The 16,616-nt window shown below is 41.9% G+C and overlaps 1 protein-coding gene across 1 annotated transcript in view; it reads right to left on the bottom strand.

The window, feature by feature from the left end:
• Positions 1-14,337: 14,337 nt before the first annotated feature.
• Positions 14,338-16,616, bottom strand: part of Rsrc1 (arginine and serine rich coiled-coil 1) — a 290,661-nt gene continuing 288,382 nt past the window's right edge. The window contains exon 15 of the mRNA XM_075950688.1: positions 14,338-16,267. Within this exon, the coding sequence (XP_075806803.1) occupies positions 16,175-16,267 (93 nt within the window). The 3' untranslated portion in view covers positions 14,338-16,174. The remainder of the gene's footprint in view (positions 16,268-16,616) is intronic.

Genomic DNA, 16,616 nt, shown 5'->3' with positions numbered 1-16,616 from the left:
AGTAGTGTATTCACGTCTATCAGATTTCAAAAATAAAACTAATACATATTTCTGTGATCTAAAACTCTTAAGTAATACACAAGCACGTAGACATAGGATCAAAATAAAAATTACTTTTGGTTTACTCCCGTCCATTTCAAGGACCAGAGCTCATGTTGAAACCAATAAATCTTCATCTTTCCAGCCTTCTTAACAAGCAGGATTTGGGCCCGAGATCTGAAACAAGCAGCCATTATCTAACTAAGATCCTGTTTCTATTATTATAGTATAAAGAAACCTATTTATGACAAGGAAACAAGCAGCCATTATCTAACTAAGATCCTGTTTCTATTATTATAGTGTAAAGAAACCTATTTATGACAAGGAAGCTGGTTCCCATCTTAAAGCAGTGCAATACCTTAACGATAAGATGAAACATTTTTAGTGATCTTCAAGAGATTTGGATATGGTATTACGGAGGAAGGGGCAACATTAAAGTTGTTGTACAATTGTTGATGTTTGGGATGTTTGGAAAGTGCTGTAGAGGCCCTCCCGAGACCTAGAGACAGATAAGGACGAAGAATGATGGTAAGGAAGGGCGAAAAGGTGTCTGCACCCTCAACTCACTGTTCCCACACTCTCTGGGGAGTTCCCTTGTGGAGGTGGAAGGGTGTCCATGACTCCTAGGACCCTGTGAGAGAGAGGTGGCATGCTGCCATTCCGGAGAAGTGTGTGGGACCTGATTTGGAAGAGACAGGAGTACTTAGGGTTATTTTTGGAGCTGGAAATTTAATCCTTTGAACCTTTACCCCTCCCCCCATTTCACCAGGTTTCTCTGCAGTCTGCTTCCCTGAGATTACTTGCTTCAGGCAGGGCAGGCTTCACAGTCTAAGATGACATGGCCCTTCCAGGAAATACATCGGCTATTTTAATTTTCCTCTGGCCTCAGCATGATGCTCGGCACGATGGCAAAACTTTCGGTACAAAATTAGTTTCTGTTTGGTACAAAGCAAATGTGCGAGAGATTGTAGTTTTAAAAAAAAAACATAAAAGGAATACAGGCCGTGGCCTGACAAACAATAATACTAAAATACTTCTGAACAGAGGCTAAATAAAGAAAACTGTGAGAAAAAGTTCCATCTTGTTGCATGGAAGTTCACCCCATTTTTGAAACACACAGGAACTTGAATTCAGGGACAGCCTGGCAGGGATCCCCCAGCGCATACAAACACACACAGTTTAGACACCTAGTATAACGCCTTTTTAAAAGGTGGTAGAAGAAAAAGAATTGGAACCAAAAGCCCCATGACATCTATTGTAAATGGGGACAAAAGAAGGGGTGGGTCAGGAGAGGATGAACACCCCATTAAGGAAGCAATGGAGATATGGAGCAGGCTGAGAGGGGTCTTGGAACTGGCTGTAAAGACAATTATAATAACTATTAGTTGTGAAGCCCTCCTGCAATTTATGTTGTGTGTGGGGGGGCTGAAAATGAAAGGTAGCATGTGCCAACTGACAAACTGGGAAGAGTGAGAGGGGATGGGGCATACAGTCACAAATAGGGGGTACTACATCTTACTGAGAAAGTAAATTTGAGCAGAATGTTCTAAGAAGGAAATATGTATCTTTCTGAACTTTCTAGGCTGGTCCAAAGGTGCCTGATATCTGACATGTATAGCTCTACTCCTGTGACTTGAAACTCACCTTCAGGGAGTAAAATAATAAGCTTTCTTTATTAGGATAACAGTTCTCACTTGTTCTTCTTATGCCCCAAACACTGCCCTAAGTGCTTTCAAATACGTTTTCTCGGTTAATCCTTCCAATACTATGTGTACTAAGATGATTATTCTTGATTACACATGAACACATCGATGCCCAGAGAATTGATGGCTCACTCTAAACTGAGATTTGCCCTGCTCCAAAGGTTATATTATCTCAGCCATCCGACTTTGCCTCCCTGTAAAGTTTACAAGGGTCATGTACTATCATGTTTGTGTGGCAAATTGCATGTTCACACATGTAATCTCTAGCCACACTCCTGCTTGGTTTCATTGGGAAAAACACACTGACCAAGTCAAGGAAAGACTTGCAAAGATATGTGTGAAATAAAGCTAATTCTGCAACTCTGCTAATGACACCAAGGGTTAAAAATGTCAGCAAGGCCCAGGTTTTTCCACCCACTAACTCACAAGATTTTTAAGAAAGACTAGTTACATCTCAGATGCTATTCTAGCCATTTAGAATACAAAACTCCCTGGCCTATTGGAGCTTACATTCCAGCTCATTAGCTCATGTGTCCGAGATTCTACAAACAGTTACAGCATCTTAGAAATGTTCAACAACTTCTAGTATATTATCTCAAGGGCCCAAGAACGAAGAAATCATTATTTTAGTATAATATCTCAAGTTCCCAAGAATGTGGAAATCATTATTTCTAGTCATGTATCTCAAGTGCCCAAGAATGAGGAAACCATCGGGCTTTGAGTGCTAGATTTTTATGTTATTGTATTTCTCCAGAACCCTGCGTTTTAGATGGTTATAAGCGTCTTTGCAACTGTTGATTCTAGTGCACCCACAAACTCTGTACCCCAGTATAAATGCCTTTTCAACAGTGCGTAGATATTGCATCTGGTGAGTTTTACTGTCAACCTGACACATCCCAGAGTCACCTGGGAAAAGGGAACCCCAAATGAGCTATTGCTTCGGTCAGATTGGCCTGTGGCCAAGCTTTGGAGGAATTGTTTTGGTGGATGATACATGTGTGATGTATCCCTAGCACGATCCCTAGGTATCTGAGCCTGGGCTGTGTAAGAAAGCCAGAAGAGCAAGACAGAGAGTGAGCAAGCCTGGAAGCAGCACCCCTCCATGATCTCCACTTCAATTCCTGCTTCTGGGTTCCTGCCTCCGGCTTCCTCCCTGACTTCCCTCCGGGAGCAGCTGTTACCTGAAGGCATAAGCTGAAATAAACCCCATCCTTTACAAATTGATCTCAACCATGGCGTTTTTCACAGAAACAGAACGAAACAAGGACAAAAGTGCTCTGAGAACAAGACAGCAAATTAAACTCGTAATTTGTCCTGTGCCGACCATGGAGGGAAACAGAATATCTTGGAGTAGTTGGCATATGTAAACACCACCAAGTTACAGATATGAAGGTATTTTTTTTCTTTTTTAAAAAAAGATTTATTTATATTATTTTATGTGTCTGGGTATCTTGCCTACATGCACAGATAAGTGCACCACATGCATAGTACAATGGATTCCCTGGAAGTGGAGTTACAGACAGGTGTGAGCTCTTATGTGGATGCTGAGAACTAGACTCAGGTCCTCCAGAGGAGCAGCCAGTGCTCTTAACTGCTGAGCCTTCCCTTCAGCCACAGAAGAGCTTTTATGGTCGGGGGGAACTAGAGACAAGGTTTCTCTGTATAACTGTTGTCAGAGGCCATTCCCAGTTACTCAGACCACGAAATAATCACTCAGAAACTATATTTACAATGTTGTTTTGCTCAATAGCTTGAGTATATTGCTAGTTAGCTCTTACAGTGCTGGGATTAAAGGTGTGTGGTCCTAAGTGCAGGGATCCCCTTTGTGTGAGCTCTGTTTCTCTTTTAGACAGATTGAATGTCAAGTAGCCCAGGGTGGGCTTGAACTCACAGAGAGCCAACTGCCTCTGTCACCGAGTGCTGGGATTAAAGGTGTGTGCCTCCACTGACTGGTTTCTATGGCTGACTCGTGGCTTAGCTCTGCACTTTGATCTTCAGCCAAGCTTTATTTGTTAGATCACAAACAAAAGATCACCACAGCATCTGGTGTGCTGGAATTAAAGAAAGCATTACTAATGCCCCAGGAAACTTCCTCATGCTACTTCCTAGGCCACACCCCTCAAGGATAAGTAATATTCTGAGATTTTCTTTCTTCCTTGAACCCACTTCTAGTGCAGCATGTTCAGACAGCTTATTCTTTCTTACTGTGTATGAAGTTGCTGCTCATCTCTGATGGAGTTTTGGACTGTTCCTCTATTTTGTGTTTAAAAATAAGGCTTATATGACTATGCTTGTATAGTTTATAAATCAGTGCTCTGCTCTTCTTAAGCTTTTATTATTGAGATCCTGAAATATTTTCTTAAAGAGAAGTATTTTTAAAATTTTTCTCATAAAGAGCATTTTCCTATTGACTTGGCACATAAAAGTTGGCTAATGTTTTGTGTTTATAGATGTATGCTGAATTTTCCAAAATAAAGGAGAAAAGCTCTCCCCATGCTCGAGATTCTACAAGATCCAATGGTGGATTAAACTCTGTTCCTGTAAACAAGACTTCTGCAGACCCAGAGACAAGTTATTTTGGGCTCTTTTAGTCTCTTTAAATTAAGAGCCATTCATTGCCCAACCATGTTTCTTTTTGATTATCAAACCCCGTTAAATGAATTTTTAGCAGAACACTGGCTTCCACCAATCCAACAGCAAAGAAAGGCATCTGATAGCAACTGAAACGCATAGCAGAATTTTCTCAGCCTGGCTAAAACTTGCTTATTTATGGCATTTGGTAAATGGCTTGATTTGTGACTTTATTTGTTCCGTGTCTAATAAAATCTCCTGTCATAGCTTTCATAGTGGGACATCTTATTCAGGGCAACCTGACTGGGTGTATATTACTATGGCCATTCATATTTGGCTAAGAATGAGCTACTCCTTATTCCCTTTGAGGTGAGATCTATGTTTTGCATCTACATAGATAAGAAGGACACTTTAAATTAAAAAAAGAAAGCATAATTATGGAGCCAAAATCAATCGAAAAGTTTAAAAGTTCCTTCAGAAAATAGTACTGAGGCCCCCTGTTCTCAGAAGTGCTTTAATGAGGCCATCTAAAGGGCTATTTTTGAAAGTTATTTTTGGAGAGAATTCAACAGGGGCCCCACTGGCAAGGCAACCAAGGGACTTGGTTGAAAACTACTGAGGGCTAGGGTGTCTTCCTTCCTTTGTGATATGTTTTGATCCCTTTATTAAAAGTTGCAATAGGAAGATTATCTGTCCAGTCACTGGAAGGCCATGAAAATTCCAGTCCTATCCATCGTATGTGCTTGGCGTGTGTCTGTGTGTCAGGTGGGGGAGGTGACTCCTCCCTGTCCTCGTCCCATTTCTAATTATACCATCTACACATGTTTATATGAACAGAAGTTAAAGTCTAGGATCCACATGTGGAAGAGACCAGGGTATTTGCTTTTATGAATCTGGGTTACTTAATGGAAACTCCTAATGCCAAGGCCCATTGAGTCACAGAACCCATTGTCACAATTTCATAGAGGAAAAACGAGCTGTGTGGAAAGATAAGTTTTCCTAAAGCTGAAGGCCAGGAGGTGCTAGGGTTGGGATTGGAAATTAGGCAGTCAGGCTGTGGAATTTGAGTTTTTAATCAACATACTGGTATGTATGCGCTTTTCTGGCCCCTTTTCCTAATCCCCGCCCTGCAAAACCAAAAAGCAAAACAAAACTCATTGAGCTGACCTCCTTACTGTCAATTGGTAGCAGAATAAAAATACACAGACACGGATTGGAGCCAGTCAAATAAAAGGGATGGAAGTGGATGATAAGCTGACCATAGGATCAAAGTAACAACCAACTTTATTGAGTTTCTGCCTGTGTTGGGCACAGCTTTAATGCTCCAGAGATTAGACAGACAAATGCTATTACTATACCAACTGCACAAGACCAAGAGAAGGGCCAGAGCAGAGAAACCACTCATCCAAGGTCTCTCATCCTGCTGAGAAGCCCACTTCTGTCTTCCTGCTGTGTCGCTGTGGGGACCCAGAGGTGTGGGCTGGTAGCTTGCTGCAGGGGACTGGCTTCCAGCTGAAGAAGCATAGCTATGGCACGGAGCTCAGATGTCCCTGCAGAGATGCATGCCCACTGGTCACATGGATTTCACATGAATTCTCTTAATTTTTTTTAAATGTTAGTAACTAATTAAAAAGAAAGTCCCTCAGAGCAGGCCACAGACAACAAGCCTGTGGGCTGAATCCGGCTGCAGGCTGTGAGCATGTGATCCTGTTACTGAGAGGGTGTGTTTTCATGGCATGAAAGAGACACATGAGCCCTGTAACATTCACACACGGGCTTCTGCATGTAACTCTAAACCAGACCGACAGCAAACCCTGGGTTGGGAGAGGTAAGATGTACCCTGGTCTCTGGCACGAGGCCCTCGCCAATGGACACCAGTCCCCAGTCACATCACTGAAGTCCAGACTCTCAGATGTCAGGGTCACAGGGCAGTCATTTCATCTCTGCAGGACGTTTAGACTGCAAACTAATTCTCACCTGGACCACAAATGTTTAGTTCAAGTCTGTCGGATTCAGTGTACTCTATTACTTTTAAAATTCACTTTAGTCAATTTTAAATTGGATTAAAATTATATTGACTTCTGGCCTAAAATGTTTGCCTTTCAATTTTTTTTCTAGATTGCCTTTTAGTGTGCTTTTGATAGAATATGTCTCCTAATGTTAGAATAAAATAGTAAAGGCCCTTATGTCCACACAAAACAATCTGTGAACAAAACTGTCTGCTTCCAAGACTTTTTGCCCTCTTAGTGTTTGCTGTCATGGAGCTAGCACGCGCAGTAGCTGTGTGAAGTAAACCTACATTTTTCATACATACATACACACACAAATATACATAGTGTAATATTACACACACACACACACACATATATGTAAATATAAATGTCCTTTTCCTTTTTCTTCTGGTGACACTGAGGATCGAACCCAGGGCCTTACATCTGCTAAGTGAGCACCGAGATGTTTCTCCCCCTGCCCACTTTAAAAACCCTTCCTCCTTTGGTTTATGTATCACAACACTGGAGACTGAAGCTCGGGGCTCACATACGCTAGGCCAGGCACATCGTTTGGTCACATGTCTATTAGAAACTTGCACCAAAGCAATCAGTATAGGCCAGAACAAAATAATCAGAGTTAATTATTTCATTGGGCTTGACATAGGAACCAGCAATTAGCTGGCAAATTTGAAAGCATGTCTTAAACCAAATGCTGTAGTTCGTGGTCTGTGTGTTTGCTGGGTCTCTCTGACTTCTTACCTTTTCTGCGTTAATTCTCTCCTTTTGCTGTTTTTTTTCCTTCTGACTTAATGAACTTTGTGTTTTATCTAGATTGATTCTGTAAACTCTGATAAAACACCTGATGCTTCCCTAGGACAAATACTGGTACCGAGCCATAAATAACGCAATAAGGTAGCCAGCATTAATTTGATGGCGGTGTTGAGATACTGGCCTCTGTCTGAGAACAAACTCATTAAGGGATCCTCACTGACATGATAAAGTGCCCGCGAAGATCTCAGAGTGATGTCTCTAATTGCCCAGGCCCTTTTCCCATTAGGTATCTGCATGAATTATAACTCTTCGGCGAAGATAAAAAGGCTGCCGCAAGAAACTGCCCCAGCGCTATAAGGGCTGTCAGTCTGGAGGGCATCTCAAATGAGATTAATGATGTCAGCACTAATAGAAGAAGATTTAGCAGAACCAAGATTATGGCTTCTGCAGAAACCTGCCAGCACTCATTTATTTTGAATAAATATTATTTTTAATTAAAGTCCTAAGGTGGGTTATTCCTGAAATAATGAGATCTACAGTGATTTCCTTTGGGAATTAATTTTCTCTCTTAATTCCCAGTCATTTTGATGGTTGTGGCTCATAGAATCTTACTCATGACAGTTAGCTTTGGAGCACACGCTGCTTTTCAGCGGCAGACACTAAATAACGCAATGTTCTTTAGAACATGGGCCTCTCATTTTTCTAGCCCTCCTTATCACTTAGTCCAAACATTTACAAGGGACTGCCCACAAATGTCTATGGTGAATCTGCTTTGTAAAAATAAGAAAATCGCTCAGGAGGAAAAAAACTTAACCTAAAAATCAAAATGACTGCAAGCATAAACTCAGAGAATTGTATTATCTACCTTTATTGGCTCTGTTTCTTTTTATTTTTTGCCCTAAGCATTATGCTAAATTTTTTTTTTTTTTGGTTTTTCGAGACAGGGTTTCTCTGTGGCTTTGGTGCCCATCCCAGAACTAGCTCTGTAGACCAGGCTGGCCTCGAACTCCCAGAGATCCTCCTGCCTCTGCCTCCAGAGTGCTGGGATTAAAGGCATGCGCCACCACTGCCCGGCTATGCTAAATATTTACACATATAAATCCCCATTCACATAAGAACTTGATATGATGGAAAATTTCAATTGCCTTTTGCTAGATCATAAAACAGAGACCCTCAGAGAGGGTAAGGCTTCCCATGGGGAGTCAACAAAGTCTAGCACATCACTTTGAGGCAGGATCAAGGTTCTCCCCCCTATATCTAGGCTGAGCAAGATATCCCTCCAAAGAGAATGGGCTCCCCCCCCCAAAAAAAAGAGTTCAAGCAGTAGGGATAAATCCTAGTCCCATTGCCAGTGGCCCCTCAGACTGCCCCAGCGATACAATGTCACTCACATTCAGAGGGTCAAGTTTGGTCCTATGTTGATTCCCCTGCTGTCAGACTGGAGTTGATGAGCTCCCATTAACTCAGGTCAGCTGTTTCAGTGGGTGTCCCCATCATGGTCTTGACCTCTTTGCTTGTATTTATCACTCCTCTCTCTCTTAGACTAGACGTTGGGAGCTCAGCCCAGTGCTGCTCTGTGGATCTCTGTATCTTCTTCCACCAGTTGCTGGATGAAGGTTCTACGATGACAGTAAAGGTAGTCATCAATATGATTGCAGGGGAAGGACAGTTCAGGCACCCTCTCCACTACTGCTTAGATTCTTAGCTGGGATCATCCTTGTGGATTCCTGGGAATTTCCCTAGTGCTAGGTTTCTTACTAGCCTCATCATGGCTCCATCGACCAATACATCTCTTTCCTTGATCTCCTCTCTCTCTGCCCTTCTTCCATCTTGACTATCCTGTTCCCTCGTGTTCTCCTCCCACTTCCTCCCCCCCCTCCATCCACCTTCCCTTCTTCCCCCACCCCAAGTTCCCAATTTTCTCAGGAGTTCTTGTCTGTTTCCCCTCTCAGGGGCATCTATGCATGTCTCTGTTAGGGTTCTCTTTGTTAACCTAGCTTCCTGGAAACAACCTGGATGCCATGTGAATTTTACAGTCATAGAACCAAAGAAAGAAATGAGAGCATATTTTAGTTAGTGTTCTATTGTTGTTAAGAGTCCATTACCAAGGCAACTCTTATAAAAGGTAGCATTTAATTTGAGGCTCATGGTTCCAGAGGGTAGCTGAGGCCATGACTGTCCAGGCGGAAAGTAGACAAGCATGGTACTGGAGAAGCAGCTTTTGATTTAGCAGGCAGCAAGCAGAGAAAGAAAGAAACACAAGGCCAGGTGTGGGCTTTTGAAACCTCAGCCTACCCCCAGTAGACTTGAAAAGGCCACACCTCCTCCAATAGGACCACATCTCTTAATCCTACCCGAATACTTCCACTATCTGAGATCATGCATTCAAATATCTGTGCCTATGGGTCCATTCTCATTCAAGATGCCACAGTGTCGTTATCAAATGCCTTTGTGGGGATATCAGGAAGGTCCAGTAGAGCCAAGGGGAAACCTCCGCATGGGTTCCAGGGTTTACCATATAGCATGCTTAGCTTAAAGATTGGTGGGAGATTGTTTTCTGCTAAGCTCAATGATACATTCTAAAAGTTTTACTCTGTAGTTATGAGGTGTTAGTTAGATACAGAATTGATGGTAAATGGTTACTAAGAAGCACTGATGATAACCGAGGATAATTTTGGCTCTTGATCTGCAATATTCCATCTCTCCATCATCAGGGCTTTAGTCAGTTTATAGGATCTTAGATATAAATGTGGGTTCATGAGAGAGCTTGGCTTTTGGAGAAAACTTCATGTCATAATTATCAGGAAATTTTCTGCTATGAATGAACTGAAATACTATATCCCACTGCAGTTTGGATATTAAATATCCCCCTAACTCATGTGTTGAAGGTGTGGTCCGCAGTGTAACTCTCAAGGGCAGGCCTTTTAGGAAGTGTTTGGATCATGAGAGTTCCAACCTAAATCCATTGGTTTAACTACAAATGGCTTCATAATCTGATGACATTTTTGGGAAGTGGTAGAAACAGAGAAAAGGGATTTGGTTAGAGGAACTAGGTCACTGAGGGGGTGCCATTGAAGGTCTAGACTTTGTTCCCATGATCTCACTCTCTTCTCTGCCTATTTTCCACGAGGCAAGTTCAGAGTCTCTCTTTTCATCATGTCCAGTATAGGGATCAAACTCAGGGTGTGAGGCTCAGTGGCAGGTATGCCTATAGCCTGACCCACGCAACTGTGACAAGAACAATAACTTAATAACTCTCATTTTACATTATAAGAAAACTATTTCCTTCATTCAAAGCTAGCAAGTGAGCAGATTTATTGCTACCTGAAATGTTCTCATAATATAATTTATCTAAAATATATTGACAAATATTGGGAACTTTGAAGAACTTGCAGTCTAGTAAGACGGTAGGCAATCATTTAATTTACAAGGTTCATTCTAGAATTGAAACCTACTATTTCACTCCTACTGACCGGTGTTACCTTTGTTATTACAAAAAGCGACAAAGATTTTTTTTGTCACAGATTGTGGTAACTCCAAAATAGGTTTTCAAATGAGAAAAGACATATTTTAATATTACTCCTATTCAGGGATATCATAGATCTCTGTTTAAATATCCTCTCTAGGAACTTAGGAATTAGTTGAACGTTTCTTGGAAATTGTACCAGAGTTATTTTTAAGATAAAAATACCTAAAATCAGAACTTCACATTAGAGCCTGTTGTGAACAATAGCGTAAGTGCCAGTGACCTGTCCCCGTCTCAGCTCCAGCTATAAAGGTCTGCAGAAAGCCTGCATGAGTGCCCCTGTTGAAGGTGGGCCACACACTGTTGAAGATGAGCACAGGCTTGGGGAAGAGGTGCTAACGGGAAGATGAGTCTCTTCGTGAAGGCTCGAGGGCTCTTGGTAGAGAGCTACTAAATGACACAGGGCCCACATTGCTATTTCTGCGCGATGGCACACTTCTAAAACATGTTTTCTGTGAAGTGCAGCAAAGCACATTTATAAGACTTTTGATAACTTTAGATGACTTCTATTTTCTTACCTGAGGTGAGTAGACACTGGTCATTCAAGCATACGGCATTTTTGGAAGAAAACCACTATTTCCAACTGTTACAAAGTTGACAATTCTAAGACTTACCTTCTCCAGGTCAGGGAGAATTCCTAAGCTCCAAAAAGTCTACATAAATGATCTATGCATAGATTTTTAGAAGAAACAAAACAAAAACAAAAACAAAAACCCTCAAGAATACCCCACCTGTCTCAACACATCATCCTGGAAATTGGGGACCATCCGTGCTTTTCTAAAAACTCCATTTTAACTTTTTAGGATCATAGAGATAGATAGTCACAGTTGTGGATTTTGCCAGAAACAAGGCCTTGGCAACCCATTGCTGAAAGGCTTCTGAAGGCAGAGTTTTCTATGGGTTTATCTGAGTACCATGCATAGGATCCCAGGAAGAGAGGGTCAGCTCAGTTCACCACTCTGAGAACTGCAGCGGTTTCATTTTGCCAGTCCTCTCGAAGACCTAAAAATAAGGTGGTACATTGTGGAGTTTAAAGTGTTGTCTTACTACATTGGCGAGTTTTAGTTGTTGAAAATTGATCTGTCTCTTTGGAAGGAGAGGAAGTCACAGGAGGCCAGCGTAAGGTAGCTCCTGAACGGTCACACCCACATCACTGGAAAAAAAAAAGAAAACAAAGAAACAAAACCGCCTACCAGTCTTTTAAGTTTATTATGCTGGTATTGGGAAAAAAAATTACGGTTTAAAAATTTTCAATGCACATCATACAATGAAAAGTAGACGCTAATGAAAGCCTGGGAAAATATGGGACTAATGAGGTGCTTTAAAGTCTGGAGCCACTGTTGGTAGACGCTAATCCAGAAGGGAGGATACCACACATCGTACATCTCATGGGAGCCAAATTTTGTAGTAGGGTTAAAGACACTGGATATTTAAATCAGAGAAAAAGGACTAGGTTGGTTGTAAAAAAATTTTTTGTACTCATTCCAATGAGCTTGACAAATTTATTTTAATTGCATTTACTGTGTATTTTTGGTGCTGAAGCCTGAATTCATATCTTGCACTCTACCACGATAACTGTTACTCTGTCAATCTAACTGACTTGAGAAGTGTCTAGATCAGTAAGGTACACCTCTAGCTGTGACTCTGAGCGTATGTACAGAAAGGACAGAGGGAAGACCTCTCAATGTGCCTGCCATCATCCCATAGGCTAAGTGGCCTAAAGGGTCCAAAAGAGTGGTTCTCAACCTGTGGGTCACAACCCCTTTGGTAAATCTGTCTCTAAAAGTATGATTCTTAACAGCAGCAACATTATGTAGTAACACGAATATTTTTATGGTTGGGGGTCAGCACAACATGAGGAACTGTATTAAAGGGTCGCAGCAGCAGGAAGGCTGAGAAGCACTGCTCTCCAAGGTGAGGAAAGAGAACACCTTGCTGCTGCCAGGGGTACACTCTGCTTCCTGCTAACACCACAGAAGCTGCTTTGCCATGCTCTCCAGTCACGATGGACTGAAGCCTTCAAATCCACAGGGAAAAGTAAATCCTCTTCCTAGAAGCGGCTTCCCTCCGGGATTTTACCCCAGCAATAAGAAATGGACATAAATACCCTACCCCTAGCTGAGCAATTTAAATAACCAGCCAGTTAAGAATACTTGCTATTTGAAACGGGAAAGTCTTTCATAATTAAAAATATACAGTCATGATCTGTATGTCAAACACTGGGTCAAATTCTGGGGTAAAATGTTAGCAAAAGTAGTCCTGAGATGTAATATGTCTGGATGTTTTTTATTTGATTTAGGGGAAAAAAACTACCAAAAATTGGAGATGAAATATTAAAAGTCCATCTTCATGGCAAAGGTTAGGATAATACTCAGATTCACAGTGTTCTTTATCTCTATTTTTATTCTTGACCTCTTGCAAAGCCTCAGCCATGTCCTTATGAGAAAGACACACTTTCCACAAGGGAGTTCCAAGAGTAAGTTTCCTTAGGGTAATATCTAACAGTTGTCTGGTCATTTCATCACAAGAATTTTGATTGATGTCTAAACCAAAAACTTTGGGAAAGACCCAAGCACAGGCAATAAATAAATAAATTAAAAAAAAAAAGGTGAGTCAGGCTGTGGAGCTGGAGGCTCCAGGCATCTTAGCTGTCTAAGACCAGTTGTAGACCAGTTGCAATCTCATCCAGGAAGCCTTCTTGACTTTTTTTTTTTGGATTCGGACTAATTTCGCTTTTTCTTTTACATAGCCCAGTCTTCTCTCCTGCTAGTATGTGTTAGATTTCTTATATTACCGGCATGCCTAGGCTTGATAGCTTAGCATCTTGAGGGCAGGACCCTCACTGATACACCTTGTGTCTGTCCAAAGGTCCCTAAAGTGCGTTGAGCATAAAGGAAGCACTCAGAGTAATATTCATGACTAAGGTGGTAAACAGGACCATGAAGAAGTTTTGGATTTCCTAAATAGGCTCATTGCAGCTCCCCCAGGACAGAACAGAACCTCATGGTGCTGTCAAGGAAGCAGAGCAGAGAAGACTGATTAAACACAGAGCAGGGATGTGGGCTAGTGCCAAGATGAGCTCAAAGTCCAAAGAAACACACATAAACTGGAGGGTAGCTTTTAAAACAATTGCCCATGCAACTGCTTATTTTGTCTTTCATTAAAATGCTCCCCAAGTCAAAATGTTCACTTGGGCTAAGTAATGTATTTTTCTATGAGCATTTTTAATGTTATTTCCCCCTCCCCAAATATCAAAGCAGGAAGGTCATTTGTTAATATCCTCACTTCATATGCTAGATAAGATGCTCAAGTCAAGTAGGTAAATGACCCGAGCACCCAGTCTCCTTATGGTTGGGCCTCCTCATAAAGTGAGCCAGAAACAACGCTCTTGGTCTATTCTTCCTAGCAGTGTGCCTGGCATCAGAAATAAAAACCTAGCTTGCGATAGCACCTATCGTTCACAACAATCCTATTTCGGTGCACTTAAGGTCTCTTACAAGCTGGGTAATTATCACTATCAAGCGACATGAAAAAGCTGGTTGTATTTTATAGGCTTATTATGTCGGGATATTAAAGGTGCCAGGGTGCATCATCTAGCTTGAGTTTGGCAATGCGTTTGATAATGTTCTATGAAGTCTCTTCATTAAATCTGATTTGGCTTCTGTGGTCATGTTGTGGTTTTAGAGAGAAACAAAATTAACGAGATATGGAAATAAAGGAGGAAGTAGTCACTGAGTTCTTTAGGACCAACTTTATTTGTTCACTTAAAAAAAAAAACCAACTTCAATTTGATTTATTCCCCAAAACACTGATCTTTAAAATCCAAATTCCTTTTAATTCAAGTCACAGCATTTGGTGTCCCTGTCCCGAAGGAACGCGAGTGGAAGGTATATTATCAAGTCGGTCACTGGGTCTTCATTGCTGCACAGACGGGGAGCCTTGAACACACTGAGAAAATTGTGTAGGCTCCCTATGGCCAACTGACACCCACATCCTTTCCTACACACAGACTTCCTAAGGGGTGAGACCACATCTACAGCTTACAAATTGAACAACAAATTCACAAGCAAAGTACTACAGAAACGCGAATCCCTCCTGAGACCAAGGCCGTGAAGCCGTGGATATGCATTAACAACGACACAGAGCTGACTTCATACTGGGTATGTTTATTTATAGACCGAGGAAGACAGCCTCTACTAAGATCCAGAAAATGCATTCATAAAAACAAGCATTTAAAACAAACTTCTTCACGGCACTTGCAATTGAGCGCAAGTTCTTCATACTTCTCATGTGTAATAGAGCCAAGAATTTCCGTGGTTCTAAAGTATGAAAACGAGAGAATCAAAATGTATCGTATCCCAAGGCCTTCCCACGGCTGTGTCTTAAGCTCTAGCCTTCACAGAGACCATGTGAAAACAAGCAGAGCAAATGGAAAAAGGAAGCATTTGTTGTGCCCGGGGTTGAAATCCAGTTTTGTCCAGCGAGGATCCATCCTTCTCTCTAGTACATTTAGTATGGGTTGCAGTGAGCTCTGCTGCTCAGCCACAGAGAAAGGCGTTCTACACAGTGGCCCCCAAAGGCTCAACTGTTCAAGGCTTGGATTCCTCCCTGCTGGTGGTGCTGCGAGAGTTACTGGATCCCAGGATTGTAACTTCATCATGGCACAGCATAGGCTGCCTGGCGGGAGGGGACAGACTAGAAGCAGGTGAGTAGAGGGTATGCTGTCTCTTGGCTTCCTGATGGCCAACACTGAGCGGCTTCCCTGTGCCTTGCCCTCGTGCTATGCTTCTGCCTGCCACAGGCCCGAAAGCAGTGGAAGCAGCTGAGCACGGGCTTTCCTCTGCTGTGACGCCAGGCCTTTGTCACAGCAGTGCAGTGACTGACGCACTGGGCTTGTCATTTCTAAAGGAAAGGGCACTGAATACAAACCCATCTCTGATTCAGAGTTTTTCAGACAAGGTTCTATCACGTACTCCAAGGTGTCCGAGCCCTTCTGTGACGTGCAGACTGGAGTTGAGACCCTCCTGCCTAAGCCTCCAGAGGACTAGGAATAGAGGGCTGACTCCACACTTGGCACAGGAAAGGTTTTAGCAAACACGTTGCTTTCACATCTAACATGGTAATTGTTTTGATCTCATAAAAGGTACCTTTTACGAGACCTAAAATGCTAAGAAAGGTGAGATAAGAGATTCAAAAGAGTTTTATAATACATAGGAGATGAAATCTTATACTAAATATCATGACTTATATAATTATCCAATATTGGGTCAGAAACATGACTTTGTAAAAATCGTAATGAAATTCACTACTGAATATTCACTTACTTCAACACTGACATTTTTATGATTAGTTTTATTAACAAGATAATATGTTCACACACTCACATCTTTTATAACAGACTCACTATTCACAACGTTTGATTCGAAACAGCAAATACTCAGTTGAACATGAAGGAAGAAATGAGATTTGCTTTCTATGCAATTGGCTAAGTTATTTCTAGGAGTAAAAGTTAACATTAGTATTTTAAACCCTCAATTTTCAAGGCTTTGTCAACTCAACCGGAAGTTTCTTGCTCAGGCCACAGGACTGCCCATGAGTCTTTCTTGTCGGAGGGCGATTAATCTCTTGAACCACTTTTCTTCAGCGTCGGCTTTTTCAACAAATAACTACAGTAAAAGAGAGAAGGCAAACGTTACTGTGCGTCAGCAGGCCGGACCTGACGCGACATGACACAAACGACTGTGATGGACGACTCCCCGGGCAGCGGTGTGTGCTGCTCAGCCCCCGAAGGCTATATTGCTGTTAACCCACCCACTGCGAGTTAGCGCTCAGCAGTTGGGGAGCAAAGGGACAACCTGAACGCTGTTTCACTGACTGTGAGTTCATTTATGAGAAACACCAACCACATCATTGCAGAGACAGTAAATGGTATTAGTGACAGCTCACACCTGAAAACTAGAGCTGACCTGCATCAGAACGTCTACTGCCAGTTACAGCAAAGGAAGACTATTTCCC

This window comes from Microtus pennsylvanicus, chromosome 16 (assembly GCF_037038515.1).
Source record: "Microtus pennsylvanicus isolate mMicPen1 chromosome 16, mMicPen1.hap1, whole genome shotgun sequence".
Taxonomy (NCBI): Eukaryota; Metazoa; Chordata; class Mammalia; order Rodentia; family Cricetidae; genus Microtus; species Microtus pennsylvanicus.
The sequence above is the reverse complement of the archived record's forward strand: the minus strand, read 5'-3'. Positions and strand labels throughout refer to the sequence as shown.